This window comes from Myxocyprinus asiaticus, chromosome 37 (assembly GCF_019703515.2).
Source record: "Myxocyprinus asiaticus isolate MX2 ecotype Aquarium Trade chromosome 37, UBuf_Myxa_2, whole genome shotgun sequence".
NCBI classification, from domain to species: Eukaryota; Metazoa; Chordata; class Actinopteri; order Cypriniformes; family Catostomidae; genus Myxocyprinus; species Myxocyprinus asiaticus.
The window spans coordinates 10,385,451-10,403,557 of NC_059380.1; the positions used below are offsets into that span (position 1 = coordinate 10,385,451).

An 18,107-nucleotide genomic window follows, 5' to 3' on the forward strand; every position below is an offset into this window, starting at 1 on the left:
CAGGCGAGGCCTCCCTCCTTTGAATAAATTTCCCCGCGCAGGAGCGATGATGCTTAGTTTTGCAAATGAGTATGACCCCAATTTCAGCCTGCCACCTCACAGATTTTATTTGCATTCCCATCCGTGATGAAAGACTAATTCTCCCAGTTAAAACATTAGCAGCAATTTAAAGGGGGTCAGCCTCGGCAGACATAAACAAAATGCCTGCCTAGCTGTGTGTGTGTGTGTGTGTGTGTGTGACTGGAGGGGTGGTAGCTCAGGAGAAGGTTGAGGGGCATAGCAATATTAGAAAGATGATGCATGTGTCAGACGGGTCTCAGAGCCTTCAGTGATGGTGTCCACACAAAGAGGGATGACACCATGGCCGCCATTTTACCATCTCATCCGCCCGAGCGATCCCTTTTCATGTCTGTACATTAATAAGCCTGGAAATGAACAGCTACAGTGGACACATGTACTGTAGAACTTAAAGTCAACATGAAACAGCGTTCGAACTGATTTTACTTCTGTAATGTGATGTATTATGATATTCAACAAGAAAACAAATGCAGGCTGGAACATGACTTTATCATTTAGAAATTGATTGGGTCGTGAAAAGTGGGTGGTCATTGGCAAAAAAGAGGGCTTGGTAAGGGGGCAAGCTCAGCGAGTAAAGACGCTGACTACCACACCTGGAGTCACGAGATCGAATCCAGGGTGTGCTGAGTGACTCCAGCCAGGTCTCCTAAGCAACCAAATTGACCTGGTTGCTAGGGAAGGTAGAGTCACATGGGGTAACCTCCTCGTGGTCGCTATAATGTGGTTCGCTCTCGGTGGGGTGCATGGTGAGTTGTGCGTGAATGCCGTGGAGAATAGCATGAAGCCTCCACAACCGCTATGCTTCTGTGGTAACACGCTCAACAAGACACGTGATAAGATGCGCAGATTTATGGTCCCAGATGCGGAGGCAACTGAGATTCGTCCTGCGCCACCCAGATTGAGGCGAGTCACTATGCCACCATGAGGACTTAAAGCGCATTGGGAATTGGGCATTCCAAATTGGGAAAAAAAAAAGAAGAAAAAAAAGGAAAAAACAGGGCTTGGTAATGTCAGCAGAAAAGTGGGTTTCCACATCTTTAAACCAATGAATTTCCATGACTCTTCTAGTTGTTCACGATTACTTTATTAGGATTTTTACAATCATTTTACAGAGATTGCACTCATGAAGAGTGATTTCTAGCCAATGGAATATTTTATAGCAGAGCATAAATAGAAAAAATGTACAGACACTGTAGAAATTCCCGTGACTTTTTCAGGCTTGGAACTAACATTTTTCAAAATTCCCTGATATTTCTAGATTTTTCATGACTGTGGCAACCCTGTTTACTTTTTGATGAAATCATGCGTCAATGAATCATTCTTAATGAGTGCATTTACATGCGCAGCAATACGCTGATAAATATCAGCACACTAAAAGAAAACAAACCCCCCTGACAAAGTTAGAAACTTTGTTTATGAGACTTGAAATCATCGGGTTATTCTCGGCTCAAAAGGTAAATAAGCATGTGCACAACACTTGCACACATTGGATGAGCCAGTAAGAATGCTGGTAAAGGTGCTTACATGCAATGTGAAATCCAGGTAATGGTAAAAAATTTACGGTTTGTGCTTATATAATTTATGACCTTACCCCGTAGGAAAACCGTTTAAGGCGTTTACATGACCTTACACTTTGTTGACTTAATAAGCATAATCGGTGTAAGAACATGCATGTAAACATGCTCAATAAGACCAGGAGCGTGTTTATAAAAGCAAGTAATTTAAATTTTCATTACATCCTATTGTCTTTAATGACAAAAAAACTCATTCTACACACTAGCAAAGGAAGTACTATGTACTGGTGTAATGAATTACTTTCTGCAGACACTTGGAAAAATATTCCACTGTGGAAAACAAGAACAGGAATCGAAGCCATTAATATTCTTTTATAACAAGAACAAGGCCCAAATAAATGATCAATGTGGGTTACAAATATTATCCAAATTTAAATGCACGATCATTAATAAAACTACTCTTGAGAAATTTAAAAAAGTGCAGTTGACATTAATGGAAAACTGAGAATTACAGAAATTGCTGACAGATACACACTGTGACATCTCCATGAGCCAAAAAATAAAAAAAGGTGCACTGAGAAATATGGGAAGTGATTTGCATTTTCAGCCACTGTCCATCTTGCAAATAAGACCTACACTCCAACTGATCAATGACTTCCTGTTCTCTCTGGACTTGACTCTTGAAATATAGATGGTCATTAAGAGCACCAGAGAACATGCATCTCCTTTTCTATATTTAAAACCGGTGCCAAATGACTGGCAAGAGAGAAGGATGAGTGCGAAAGTGGAGTTATTAAAAAAAAAAAAAAGAGGAGAGAGAGAGAGAGAGAGAGAGAGAGAGGGAGAAAAGGTGGGAGGGAAAAAGGATGGGACTCTGGTGGTGGAAAAGTAGACATATCCATTAATTGTTAAATTTCATAAAAGTGAAATGAGTTGTTAAAAATATTCCTGCCACTTTCGCCTCATTCCCCTCAACTCTCACTGGCTAAGCTCACTAACTGCTCCTGGGTGCTGCAGCGGTTCAAGGCTATTAGCCCACTGTTCTGTCTCTCCGCCCTCTGTCTATGAGCGTCTCTCTCTGACCTCACCTTCTCAGTAGCTCTCTTCTTCCTCTCCTCCAGAGGATTAGGCACACAAATGAGTCTTGGGCCAGTGTTGGCTGAATGTGGGGCAGCACCTCCTCAGCCCAGCCACATGAATGGCTAATGAGGGGACTGACTGACTGACAGGAAGCGAGCTGTTCTACGCGGCATCCATTTAGTCCCTGCCCTGACAGCACTTTGCCAAGCTCCTGGTCCATGGAGGGAGGGAGAGGACAAGGGTGTTGGAGAGTGAGGGATGTATTAGCACATCTTTGTGAGGGGCGAACTAATGGCTGAGCAGGGTGATGAGGAGATGGGCCACTAAATGGCAAGGTTACTTGTTCGGCGCGGGCCTTTAATGACCACTTTATCCTGTGCTACACCAAAAGCCTGCAGTCTTTACTCTGGACAGGGGGAGAGAGCTCAGTGTGCGGGTCGACAAAATATCAGAATAGCAAGTTTAGATAAAACGTTACACAGCCCATAGAATGGCTTGATGAGCGCAGTTGTCTTTCCTGTGTTGACATTTCTTTTTGTTAAAACTAGAAGTTTTGGATGAGACATTTTGAAGAGCTCATAATTCTTTGGCTTTTTTTAAAGAATTGATTGAATTGATGATTTGCTAATTTCTAGTAGGTTGGAGACATTACAAAGCTTTATTTAAAGTTAAAAAGTATTTGAAAATCAGACAAAAAGACAAAGGTACAAAACTGTGTACTTAATGACTTTATTGAGGGAATAAACTACAATCCCATGAAGCATTGCGAATTACGTAATCAAATTAAACACGATGGAAAAATATAAAACTGTTTATTTAAAGTGTCTGATTATTAGACAGAATCAATATATTTAACGTATATTGCAACATATTCAGATATATACAAATATATAAGCAGTTTGAGAGTGTAGGGAGATGATTACGTCAACGGCAGTGCATCATGGAAGTGGGCGGTCGTTGCTTGGCTGTTTTGCCATGGTTTGTTGGCCACGATTCTCTAATTAGTGAATCGTTTCTCTTCAGGATCATGGATAGTGTAGTTGTTCACCAGGAATTAAACTATTAAACACGATTTTTAAAAAATGAATTTGAAATAACGTGGATTGATGGATTCAGCAGAAGTGTATACCATCGATTATCAGTCTCGGAGCTTACAGTAAGCCTGCCTTTAAAGGTCTGCAAGTTTTTGTTAATACTCAATTCCCCTATGAAAAAAGAAAGTACAAATGTTGTTTTTACTTCTGGAACTGGACTGTTGGCATTCTTATTCTAGAGAGGATCTGATTGGAGAATCTGTGTAGTGCAATATTTTTGGTCCATTTACCCAGGAAAAGGCAGACCGCTCATTTTAAAAGCGTATCACTCACTATTAAAAGCGAATTTTGTCAACATTTAGGAGTACACTAGTATTTAGAGGGCATCAAAGCAAACAGAAATGGACTAAAAGCCACGACAGAAGAGAATTGACAAAAAATAAAAAAGTGTTTTGTAATATTAAAAGGACAGAGATAAGAATGTGTGCACGCAACAGGCACACACAGCTTTGTTGATGTCTAGTATTGACATCATGTGGTTATAGCATCTGATTGGAGATCAAAGCTTGGAGTCGAACACACAGGTGGAAGGAGGAAGGATAAAAGCAGCTGGTTCACAGGGGCCAGGAAAGCCAGGTTCTGTGCCTAAGGGAGGGCAGCTCTCCTGTGGAGGACTCCAGAGGATTGTGGCATGTCGGAGGTGGTCAGGAGATGCAGATCTGATATACAACTTGCTCTGCACATTGATCAGCCAGTCCAAATTAAACAGCCTGATAAGCGTATGCTGCATTGCAATGCTACGTGCCCATTGACTGATAAAGTGTCACCTAACAAGTGTGTTTGAGGGTGTGAGCATACACACAGAACCAGAGGGCAGTTGTTCGGCTCTGCAAGTATCCTCTGACTGTTTTATGCATAATTCCAAAGGGTAAGAAAATGACCAAATGTTATAAGCAGGAAGGTACAAGAGACCTGGCTATACTGTGAACAGTGTTGGGTAAGTTACTTAAAAATAGTTATCCACTACAAATTACTTATTACTTTTCTAAAATAATAATCAGAATAATTTACTGGTTACTTCATGCAAAAGTAATCACATTACTATACTTTTAAGTTACTTTCTAAAACACTTTTCACAGAAAGGTTTTTGTTTTTCAGCCCAATAAATGTAAAATAATGTCTGTATTTCTTCCTTGTTAATTTTTATTGTCCATTCAGCTGTCACAGAAACAAAAACAGACACACATTTCAACATAATTCATGTTTTAAATGTATTCTAAACAAATTATATTATTTTAGAAATATGCGTAAACCAAGTTACGGTATGTATATAAAAGTAATAAACTTAATTGAAAGTCAGTAACTGTAATCTGATTACAATAATTAAAATTGTAATGTGTTACACTACTTTTTTACTAAAAGTAATTAATTACAGCAACTTGTTACTTTGTGACCAGATTACACCAAACACTGATTGTGAATATAGTCAAGGATGAAGGCCACTGTTAGGCATGACGTGACGCCATACTTCTGTTACATTGTTGGCTATACACAATGTTTCCTTTAGCCTAAATTAAAGTCCCTAAATACAGTGAAGGTATGTCCCTAAACAATGATTTTGTTTGAATTTAATGAAAAACTGCGAGTGGCAAAAATATTATCAGCCCCCGAAGTCATGGCTTAGGGCTGTCGTTTGATGTCCATCGATCTGCGGTGTATGCACATTCATAGAAAACAATCGTTTTGTATTTAAAGACACTGTATGTCATTCATCTGCTGCGTCTGGTGTGCAACCCCCTTTACTGCTGCTTCCTCCTTCCACATATCAAACACCACTCGGGAGGGCTGACATCACAGAGTGCTCCACCTCAAACATTCACAACAATGAGGAGAGCATATCAGGACACCAAAAAATTTGGGAAAAAACGGAATAGAAAAGAAAAAACTGAAAGGCCGGGTCATAACTTGGCTGTCTAGGTGAAGGCAAGCATCATTAATAACCTCACTGTTATTGGAGCGGCACAGAAGGCCATATCTCTGCTGTACCCGCTGTACCCCTTGGCACAGAGGGAGGATTTATTTTTGGTTTGGGCCGTGCTGAACAATGGGCTACGTCTGTTCTGCTCTTTCGTTATCTCTGCGAGACTCGCATTAAAGAAGGAGCCCTCCAGCTTCACTGCCAAGAGGCCAACTAAAGCAAGCTAGATCTTCTAAACAATGTTACCAGGATTGTTTCCTTTAACTGTAAGTGTTTGGTATATTGTGACAGCTGAAGACAGGTTCTTGAGGTATAAAGGCATGTTCACACAATGGGCCTTTTTCAGGAACAATTAGGCAAGCGGATTTATGTGTAAATCCTTCGTCTTGTTGTATTTGATTCAATGCAACTTTATGCATTTACCCAGAAATTTCTTTGGCTCATGTCATGAGTCAAATTGACACGAAAGAATAAAACCGTTTATGTCAGAGGTCAAAAGTTCATCGCTCTCAGGTTTGAATATTTGAACGATTTGTTTGATCTTTGAATAATTAAAAATGAATCAACCTAGCCTCCAAATGAAAAAAAGAAACAACTGATCATAGCAAAATTTCAAATTCGATGTGCAGCGGTTCACAAAGATACACTGTTTTGTTTAAAAATTTTGATGTGGTAATTTCAGTCAAAAATCTGAATTTGTGAATAAACCTTTAGCCCAAAGTAGACTTGGGTTGTCCGCGTGTCCATGTGATGTAAATTTCGCCATGCTAACAGTCAGCATGCAGCCCAATATTTCTAAACCCAATATTTTCTTTGTGCACAATGTCTGCGCATCAAACAACTATTGAACAAAGTATACCCTTTATAAACCTTTTAACGCTCTTTAGGGGTTTAAAATGTATTGAATGTTTAAAAACCATATTTAATGGGACATTACCTTCCATGTCGCTGTGTTTCTCCTGAAATAGGCAAACATTCGTGTAAACCAGTTATAGATTTCGTTTAGAGTCAGCTGTCGGTCAGGGGCTTCCAGAATGGCCTGGTGAAAAAAATGAAGAGAGAGAGAACGGAAGAGAGAGTGTGAGCAGTTGTCAAGAGGTGATTCAAATGGCTGTTATTAGTGAAACATTAGCCAATGGTCCGTTTCCAGATGGGCAGCCTGTGCATTATGGATAGTGCTGTGCATTTCAGCATGACTGACACCGAGCTAAGAGATGCGCATAAATCCTTAGTTACCAGTGCACACCTTTGAACTCAACTCAAGTGCACTGGAGTACGGAAAACGCAGTACAAATCTGTATGTCTCACACACACACACACACACACACACACACACACACACACACACACACACACACACACACATCACACACACACACATATATGCATACTCAGGCTGACTTACGTGCCGTATGAGGGAGGCATAGGTGAATGGAGGCCTGACATCAGCGTTTTTGTAGAATTCACAATTCTGTGCAAGTTCTGTAATAGAGAGACCAGCAAGAATTATTACAAGTGTGTGGATATACATATTTCAGCTATATAGAAGTCGACCTCTCAGTGTGTCAATATGTGATTAGTTGACATTAAATACTTTTGGAAAGATGACATGTCCAGCAGTGTTACATGCTATATTCCATCTAAAACTATTTTAAACCGCATTCTCATTTTAAATTAAACTTGCAGCTTCTATGACCTCATATTAATTCAGAGACTACTATATTTGTACTTTTGAAAAACTGTTAAACTGCAGGACTATTTGAAATGAACCACTGAATGCAAAATGCGATTTAAAATGGTGAAAAAAAAAAAAAAAAGCAAACACTTTCCCTTTTCCGGGGACTAAAGGCACCCCTTAAGGAAATGTTTACTTTTTATGGTCACAAAATGTATCAAGGTAAAAAAAACAAAACAAAAAAAAAAAAAAAACATTTTATTGAATATTGATGGAGCAACATAATTTGTGTGAAAATAAATAATAACGTAAGTTGTTTAGATTAAAAATTAATTTTTAAAAAAAGGTGGTGAGGGAGCCTTTTACCCCACACCTGGGGTAAAATGCTCCCTCACATGGGGAAAAAGGCCCCTAGGGGGTTTAAAGTGATATCGTGTAGATACAGGGCAATAGTTATAGTGCAAATCATTTTGAGACACCAAGATGCTTTTTTGAGTAACAAATTAAGATGATGCTTACTCAAAATAACTACTTAAAAGTCAACAATTTCCTGTTAATTTCAAACACATTTGGCATTTTATTACATCTTAAGTATTTTATCAGCAAACTAATCTCTATTATGATTGGATGCGTCAATGTGAGCCCACTTTGAAAATTTTTCAAAACAAATCTATTCGCCCGACTTAAAAACAAACAAACAAAACAATGTGTTTTATTGGGGCCTTTAGTCCCTGCAACAGGGGGGCTTTTTACCCCAAATACTATCCTAACACTTATTGGACAGTTATTGAAAAATGTTTGATTTAAAGACCTTAAACAAAACTGAAAATGATAAATGAGTGTTTCGTCTCAAAGGAAATGTGTTAATTTCAGAGATTTTCTGATAGCTACATACATTTGCAACATTTTAAAAAATATAAAAAAATAGAACAAATTGTCTCAAAATCAACCTTTAGACACCACACACAGTGATCTCATGGATCAGGAAAAATTTGCAGTTCATAGTGACAAACAGGTGTTTAGGAAAGTGCTGTGGTAGTTTTTGTTTCTATTTAGTGCTTTGGGAGAAAATAAAATCAATGGAGCCTTTTACCTCGTGGAGACTTTAGCCCCGTTGTACCATACATTTAATCTAAAAACTTGAGTTGTTTAAAGGTGCTGTAAGCGATTTTAGTGTTCTGAAGCTTTAACGTGACTGAGCCGTTGAATTAGCCATAACCCCGCGAATTCAATCATTCCAAAACCCCGCCCTCCAAAGATCATTGTGGCTGTCAAATTCAACAGTGGCACAATAGCGCTCTCAACTGACAAACATTACGAATGATCTGCTTCAAATACAACACTATGAGAACGAGCAAAAAGATTAACAGGTGAAAAGCGTCAGTGTCAGCGGACACATTTCTGTTTGCTGTTTACAAAGTCTACAGCTGTCACAGAGACCAGTGAGATATCTCAGGACACTTATTTCATTAATATCTGTAAGGGAGTAGGAACATTTGTTGCATATTTTTCGATGAAAGAAAATGCTTACAGCACCTTTAAATTTATCTAATGTATATGTGTGCAGTTATGACACTGACCCGAGGCGATAGGGGTGCAGAACTTGTCAGAATTGCGCCGGCGGATGGGTCCGACTCCGTGCAGGCTGGAGGAGCTGATGACGGAGGGTCCCTGTCTCATGGGGGTGATGGGGGTGGCGGCAGAAGTGGGGGGGTGGGGCAAGCCCTCAGGAAACCCCTCGCTTTCTCTTTTTGACAGTGACATGCTGGAGGCCAGATTCAGCTAAAGTGGAGGAAATGCAAGGTTTAAACCTTACTGACAATAAAACTGACCAATCACAACTAACAAATAGCGACTGATAATACTGGGTTATTTGTGTAATTTTTTCGATATTTAAATTCTTTCTCGTATCAAAGCTTAAAATGCAAAGTCAACGATAAGTGAGCCATTTGTAGGTTGATTTCACCTAAAAGTAACACTGTTAACACTCTGTGGCGCAATCATAACATTCCTGTTTGTTTTAGCGGTCCGTCTAGCCCAGCACACCACCATTGGCTTGACCAATGGTGTGAGTTTGGGACGGGACTATCTGTTTGAACAACCAGTGAAAGACGGGGGAGTTTTCTGAAATCTGCAATTCCATCTGGTGCAGAAATGACACACTTCAGCTTCAAAGGCCAATGCTGATGCCGATGCTGATCTAGAGAGCAGGGTGGCCTTTTGCCAATACAACTGCTAAACATATTTGATATACTACAATTTATTGAAAGCAAATGAGATGTACTCAATATTGCTGAATATATTAGCTAAGCAGGTACGGTTACTGACTGCTGATGATAATAAAAAAAAAATGGCCAAATATTGGCCAAATAATCAGATTGATATACCGATACAAGGACCGTTGATTTAATGTCAATTCAATGTGATTAATTGTATAAAGAAATTATGTTAAAAAAAATAATAAAAATACGCAATAAATCATGCCCCCACACCGAAATAGGGAATATTCCTACCATCGGAGCAATTCAGCAGGGGGCAGTAAGCGGAACTTCACCTGTATAGATAACCTGCAGCTGTACAGACAACAAACCACACTCAGGCTTGCTTGACACTAGCAACAGCACAAGACGATAACATGTTCTGGCATTTAAACACAGCTGGACAGAAAATCTTAATTGATTGACAGCTCTAATCGATTCCAAATGTCACAAATTAAAGGGTTAGTTCACCCAAAAATGAAAATTCTCTCATCATTTACTAACCCTCATGTCATCCTAGATGTGTATGACTTTCTTTCTTCTGCTAAACACAAACGAAAATTTTTGAAGAATTTCTCAGCTTTGTAGGTCCATACAATATAAGATAATGGGTGCCAAAATTTTGATGCTCCAAAATCCACGTAAGGGCAACATTAAAGTACTTCAGGTGACTCTGGTGGTTAAATCCTTATCTTCAGAAGTGATATGATAGGTGTGGGTATATTTGTACAATAAATTATCCTTATTCTCTATATTTATGATAAAAAATGACTTACAAATGTATCTGTTTCTCACCCACACCTATCAAATTGTACCTGAAGATATGGATTTAACCACTGGAGTCATATGGATTACTTTTATGCTCCCTTTATGTCGATTGTGGATCTTCAAAATTTTGGCAACCATTCACTTGCATTGTGAGGACCTACATAGCTGAAATATACTTCTAAAAATATTAATTTGTGTTCTGCAGAAGACAGAAAGTCATACACATCTGGGATGCCAGGAGGGTGAGTAAATCATGAGAGAATTCAAATTTTTAGGTGAACTATCCCTTTAAATATTCCATGTACGTGCACTATACCAGAGATAACATGCAAAACTATGACACTGCAAAATATCAATGCCTCCTCCCTCCATTTGGCACACATCTCTATGCAGGCTTGATTGTAATTTGCATCATTTTCGTGTTGTACAGTAATCTCCAATGTTGCATTTACAACCCAGGAAATATAATCATCGTCAAATTGTCATTGGTCTCCTGCTATGAAAAGCGCATCCTGTGATCTGTGCCAGCACATCCATGCCAAAAGCAGTTGGCACAGCGACTCCATTATAAGATGATCCTACTCAGCCAATGAAATTCATACAAAGAATCCTGCAAATTGTGCTTCTCAGACACACGCTGGTGCACGCATACAAGCGAGGATCCTCGGTGACACATTGTCTGCAATTAAAGCCAAGCGAGAAGAGCAAAACAAAACGATACAAGGTAGGAGGGGGAAAAACAATCTGGCAACAAACAACACTTATGGTTACCCACCCTCTTTGTGGCCCTGCTCTGCCCAATTAGCTTCGGTGGGCACAGAGCTCTAGGAAACAGCTTTTCCGATCGCTCAGGGAGTCTTTTTCAGGGCTGCTTGTTTTGTTCTAATTAAAACCATCATGTGCATGTGTGAGCAGCAAGAGATTGAGCGAGTGAGAGAGAAAAAGAGAGAGACAAGAGGGTGGGCGTAGTTGGGTTGAAGCTAATATGGCGAATTAAACAGTGCCAGCCCTCTATTCTCTCTCTGTCCTCATTGCCACAGGAGCCAACCTGGCCCATCTCCAATAATTAGAGGAGCAAAATTGTTTAACAGGTACTTAATTAATGCTGGAGCGGTGCCAGTTTGCTGTGCCAAACACAGAACAGTCTTAATAGCGGTCAATGCCACACACAGGTTTGAGCTCGTGCTAAGCTCAGCCCTAATGCTAACCCTTACCGCTTAATGCTAATGCATTCTCTTGATCACCCTTACCATTATAATTTTTTCATTCTTGTCTAGGTCGTTGGGCCCGGCCTGGACTCTATTTCCCATTACCGTCTAATGGCAGCTGATTCAGGGATTTTGTCGCCAAACAGGAGACAAAATCACTACTTTCACCCTTCGCCTTCATTTATATCCCCTCAAATTAAGACACTCTACTTGACAATTAATTTCAACATCTTTGTATTTTAATAAGACTTCTCATCAATCTCAACATAAAATATTCATTAGATTCCTAATAATTGCACAGGCAGCTGGTGGCTTGAGGGGGGGAAAGCATTGTGATGCCTGTGTATGATGGAGCGATGTGGAATATCTAGGCTTTCCTGCCCAAAATATGCACAATCACTTCTACCTAGACATAAACACAAGTGCATTTTATGCTGCTTTGTGTATGCAAAACTTGTACACTTAATCTTTTCTAAAGGGGCTGGGAGTAAAACAGGCCAGGTGTAGTCATTACAAATAGAACGGTTTACGTGTCTTTAAGAGTATTATTCCATTATTACACTTGAACTGAAGGTGCATAAAGGCATGTCAGAATAAATGATTCATTACTTTTGTTAAGCGTAAGGATTAGGTGAGCTTGTAAACGTATTAGCCTCACTGGCATGTAGCAGACTGCAACGAGACTATGGTGTTTAGTGTTGCTCTCCTGGAACCTGATCTAAACACACACAAACAGGTGCAGGATGCAGGGGAAGTGAGGACAGCAAATAATAATAGAGCACTTCCTCCAGTCTCCAACAGAGAGCGCTGTTCAGTCTCTTTCAAACAATTCATTGATCACATTGTATGCAGCTTTCTGGTCTAAAAATGACTGGAAATGACAGTTCAAACAAATAAAAACACAGGTTAAATGTTCTGAACTCACAGGTTGGTTGAAAGGCTTAGGCTCTGATGGACGCATGTGCAGGTGGGCCATCATGGCCTGCAGACGCTCGCTCTCTTTGGCCAGCTAGAAAACACACATATACATGCACAAACAGATTAGAAAAAGGGCCACAAGTGATTTACGTGGTTTCTTACTACAACCAAATACTTACAGTAATAATTTCAATTACGACGCATTTTTAACAGATTCTTTGTAAAAATGGGCTATGAAAGAAAACCTGTTGTCCACCTTACTGCGAAAAAAAAGTGTAATTGTTTTTTTTATTTATTTTTTTTAAATGATAAATAAATTGATTTAAAAAAGTTTATTCTAGCATTAAACAGTTCCCATTTAATTTTTCCCTTTTAATAACCCTATATATTTTTATATTTCCCTCAATATTGTCATTTGATGTTATTCTTAAAGGGATAGTTCACCCAAACATTTTTATCCTCTCATCATTTCCACACCCACATGCCATCATAGAAGTGTATAATTTTCTTTCTTCTGCAGAACGCAAACAAAGATTTTTAGAAGAATATCTCAGCTCTGTAGGTCCATACAGTGCAAGTGAATGGTGATCAGACTTTTGTAGCTCCAAAAATCAACATCAAGGAAAATCAAGGAAACATTATAGGCGATTTAATATATGGGTGAAAAACAGATCAAAATTGAAGTCTTTTTTTTTTTTACTCTAAATATCCAATTTCACTATCACTTTTACATCTGTAAGTCACACGTGGTGCCACTATAGTTCCACTTTCACATCTGAAAGTGAAAGTTAAAGTGGAGATTTAGAGTAAAAAGGGACTTAAATATTATTTGGTTTCTCACCCACACCTGTTATATAGCTTCTGAAAATATGGATTTCAACAATTTAAACAGTCATATGGATTACTTTTATGTTTCCTTTATGTTATTTTTGGAGCTACAAAGATCTGATCACCATTCACTTGCATTGTATGAACCTATGGAGCTGGTTTGTGTTCTGCCGAAGAAAGAAAATCATACACATCTGGGATGGCATGAGGGTGAGTAAATGATAAGAGCATTTTCATTTTTTGGTGAACTATCCCTTTAATTTATATGCATTTTCTATATACGCAGCTAGGCTGCAAAAGCTTTGGTGATAAAAATGCACAACTATTTATTTATTTATAATTTTATTATTTTTTATTATTAAGAAAATGACAAAAATATTTAAAAAGCACATAAAAAAAATTGTTGGCATCTTATGTGGGCACTTCTGTGATAAAGGAGAGGGAGTGATTCTACATATTCTCTTCTGAGGATAATTTTGCATTCTGCCTGTTAGGCGAGTCAGCTCAGAGGGATGTTGACAAGCCGTTTCACAGCTCTTAATAACTTTGGGAGAAAACATCTCACCATCACTCTTCCCCTCTCTCTCTTTCTCTCTATTGCTACATGTCTTTCTGAGACACTTGCCCTGCAACCACACTCATTCCCGTTTGACATTCCTAACTGTAATTTAGTTGAAGTGCAGCCGGTGTGTCTTAATCAGCTCAATGCCACAGAATCCTCCAAGACTGCCTCAGTGGCACTAAAAGTGGCCTTTCTCACATCGAAAAACACAGGCCGTTGCATTTTACTGTACTTATGACTATAAAGCAATGGCGTTTAATAAAACGTTAAGCTAGAAACAATGTTGTTGCTATGCAGTTTCTAGGGTGTTCTAGGTGGTTCCTCAATGGCCCAAATCAAAACAGCTCACATTAAAGTCTAGATATTCTGGTCCCTCGATATGGCTTGGGACCTCTTTTAATGCAAGTCATGGGAGATGAGAACTGATACTGTACGCCAGGTGAAAAATCTTAAAGGGATAGTTCACCCAAAACTGAAAATTCTCTCATGATTTACTTACCCTCCTGGCATCTCAGATGTATATGACTTTCTTTCTTCTGCAGAACACAAATGAAGAATTTTAGAAGAATTTTTCAGCTCTGTAGGTCCTCACAATGCATTTGAATGGGTGCCACAATTTTGAAGCTCCAAAATCTGCATAAAAGGAGCATAAAAGTAATCCATATGACTCCAGTTGTTAAATCCATATGTTCAGACACGATATGATAGGTGTGGGTGAGAAACATATCAATATTTAAGTAATTTTTTGACATACATTCTCCTCTCTGCCCAGTAGGGGGCAATATGCATGAAGAATGTGAATCAGCAAAAACAGAAGGAGAAGAAAGTGAAAGTGAAGGAAAAAGGACTTATATACTGATCTGTTTCTCACCCACACCTATCATATTGCTTCAGAAGATATGGATTTCACCACCAGAGTCATCTGGAGTACTTTTATGTTGCTCGATTGTGGATTTTGGAGCTTTAAAATGTTGGCACCCATTTGGCATGCATTGTTTGGCCCTACAGAGCTGAAATATTCTTCTAAAAAGTTTCATCTGTGTTCAGCAGTCAAGTCATACACATCTGGGATTGCATGAGGGTGAGTAAATGATGAGATAATTTTCATTTTTGGGTGAACTAACCCTTTAAGTCTGATCACTTAGAAATGTAAAAGCACACCTCTCCTCAACAGCTGAACGATTTGAGGTATCATTCATGTCTGTGAGTCTGTGACACAAACAGTGCGAGTTACGCACCAAAGTTTAATTGTTAGGGTTAGGGGTTTGTTCTAGCAGCACTTACTTCAGAAAGTAACACTAGTACAAGTCATGGCCCCTAATTGGTCTTAGGTTCGTAATCAAATCTGAGCTATATGTGTTTGTGTACTGCGGTTGTGCTCTGCTGAAGTCATCTCATTAACTGATGTGTTTAATGAGGGGCTGCCCCGTGCTGGTCAGCAGGGTAATAAAAGCAATGGAAAAACTGAGCTGGTTTGCTGGGAGAGACAGCAGGGTGGGGAGGGGTTGGCACTGGGGCGGCTGAAGGTGGGGTAGGGGCTTGCTGGAGGAGGGGTTTGGGGCCTAGTAGGTGACAAGACGAAGGTAGACGAAGGAGACAGGGCAGAAAGGAAATACGTTTCGACATGGGCTGACTCTCTTGTCAGTTCTCATCTCACTTGCATCATTCTGGACATGAGTTTAAACGCTGTTTGTGGGCCATGGAAAACACAGCTTGCTGCCTGCGTGCCTGGCAGGGTAGTGTTTTTAAGAGAGCTTTGTTGTGAGGGGTTTATTTTTGGGAATGGGAGTAGATGGAGAACATGGAGGGGAGGTGGCGTGGAAGGAAAGAGAAGCTGAGCAATTACCAGGTCTGTCTGACTGGCGGTGATGATGGGAAGTAGTTGTGCCACGTAAAGCTGGAGGGTTTAAAGTCCACGAGACAGGGAATTTTAAGGGTTGTTGATTTACAGCTCCAAAAGGAGAGGAATTGTAGCGCTGCAGGCACGGTGAGGTTACTCGACCTGCATTTTAGTTTGAGAAGAGCGAGTGGCTCTCAGAGACAACATCCCTTGTAGCTAACGGCCCCTTTAATGTGACCTAAAGTGTCTGCCAATCCTAACTGTCACTGGACGCTCTGCTGACAGCCTCAGCGTCCAAACAAATTACATGCACGGACAATAAAACACTGTCCACCACTAAAAATAGCACATTTCAGGGTCAACAACCACTTACAACACTGAAGTGTAGAAAGATCTTACACAACTGACTGACTTGTCTGAACATTCCCACTTAAATAGACTGAAATTCTCCCAAAATTCTTCCCAAATTTGTACCGTAAAGTAGAAGCGAAAAGACTGTGGCTGTGTCAACAAAATTGTGTCGTCATTTATTCACTTTCACCTTGTTCTAAACCCATATAAATTTTTTCTTCTGTGGAACACAAAAAGAGATGTTAGACAGAATGAGAGCCTCATTCACTTTCACTGTATTGAAGAAAAAAAAAGATGCAATCAAATGTAATGGTCACTGAGGCTGTCATTCCACCTGAGAAAGTCTTCCATGTTTGGAACAAAGTGAGGGTGAGAAAATAAAAAATGTTCTGCAAATAACACAAAACCACCACTAATTAGAAAACGGCCATCATCAGCACAAGCAGAAATGTTAAGAGAATGAAGCCAGGGCATGGAGGGTGTCTGTGGGCTGAGGAAGGCTTTAGCACTTCCTATGTCCACCCTTCTCCTTATCAGCTCTCTCATTAGAGATGACACCGCGTATGTGTGCATGACAGGCAGCTCGTGGTGCTTGCAGAGAGCCCGTAGCAGGAGAGAAAAGAGAGGTGTTGGGAAAAACTCTCTCATTGGGATCTATCAAAGGCAGATATTCTGGCCTTCTCTCTCGCACCCGTACTCTACATCACTCTATTACATGCTCCAGTGATCTCTATCAACTCATGTGACATGTAATGGGCAGAAAATCATGCTAGCTGTGTGTGTGTGTGTGGGGGAGACAGTGTGGGAGAATTCTAGAAGACCAAGGCTGTGTCTTATTGCACTCCCCAGTTGCCTATAACGTGAATCAGTCTATCATGAACAATAATTCCGGCACTAGCAAGTGCCTTGATCCACTTAACCATGAATTTCCATTGGGACATTGATGACACAATTGCCTGTTACACAATTATGTGGTTGCACCTTAATATGTAGCTGATATATATAAACAACTTTGCTGTATAACATGCAATATGACATTTTTAAATACATGCTCCTCTTCTATTTCTAACGACTTGACACTGAAGAAGACAAGGTGACATTTCCAGTAACTGAATATAGTGAGCAGCCGATACTGTTTTTTTTTATGGTGCATTGGATGGGAATCTCTAGGGAGTTAACGTTGGTTCACAGGAATGATTTTGACAAAGGAAAAGCCCCGGAAATTGCTGTCCCTGTGCATTGTGCTTACTACTGAACTAGGGAGCAGATTGAGACACACGGCAAGACTATGGTCAAGGCTATTTCAAGCGCTGTTATTTTAATTAAACACACCTTGCTCTTCAGAATCATGCACTATTTGATAACATAGAAAAAGAGGTAGTCAGGTGGCTTGAAATGTTGATTTTGCAAGATTTTCTGAAAATTGTTGCATTTTTAGTTACACATTTTTTTTTTGTTTTTTTTTTTTTTGATTTTCAGAGAAATTGTGATTTTATGAGATTTTTAGAAAAATATCGATTTTGCGCAATTTTTAGATATTTATTTGTTTTGGGTTTTTTTTACACAATTTTTAAAGAAATTGTATCTTAGGAGATTTTTAAAGAGTTGATTTTGCAAGGTTTTCAGAAAAATATTATATTGCAAGATTATTAGAGAAGTGCCAATTTGCAAGACTTTCAGAAAAATGGTGTTGGTTTTGAGAGATTTTCAGAGAAATATTGATTTTGCAAAATATAATTTTTTTTAAAGCTGCACTATGGAACTTTGTGCTCTCTAGCGGCATCTGTGGTTGAAACTTAAAATTGCAAGCAATCTGCAGAAGAACACTTTACGCGAGTTGTGTTTTGGCACTGCTCTTCTGGCGGATGAATCTCATGATTTGAGCTTACCTGGACATTGCCTGTGTGTGATCATGAGAGCCAGAGGCATAACGTGCTATTTTCATGTAGATATTATGTTGTTCGATTAAACATTTAAAACCGAAATAATACTTGCTTTGATGAAGATAAACAAAA

The 18,107-nt window shown here is 39.4% G+C and overlaps 1 protein-coding gene across 1 annotated transcript in view; it reads right to left on the minus strand.

Moving 5' to 3' along the window:
• Nucleotides 1–18,107, minus strand: part of LOC127428282 (forkhead box protein P4-like) — a 161,339-nt gene that overhangs the window by 13,432 nt on the left and 129,800 nt on the right. Inside the window, exons 11-14 of the mRNA XM_051676537.1 lie at nucleotides 12,519–12,602; nucleotides 8,940–9,141; nucleotides 7,090–7,166; nucleotides 6,622–6,723 (exon numbers count right to left, since the gene is read on the minus strand). Of these exons, the coding sequence (XP_051532497.1) occupies nucleotides 6,622–6,723; nucleotides 7,090–7,166; nucleotides 8,940–9,141; nucleotides 12,519–12,602 (465 nt within the window). The remainder of the gene's footprint in view (nucleotides 1–6,621; nucleotides 6,724–7,089; nucleotides 7,167–8,939; nucleotides 9,142–12,518; nucleotides 12,603–18,107) is intronic.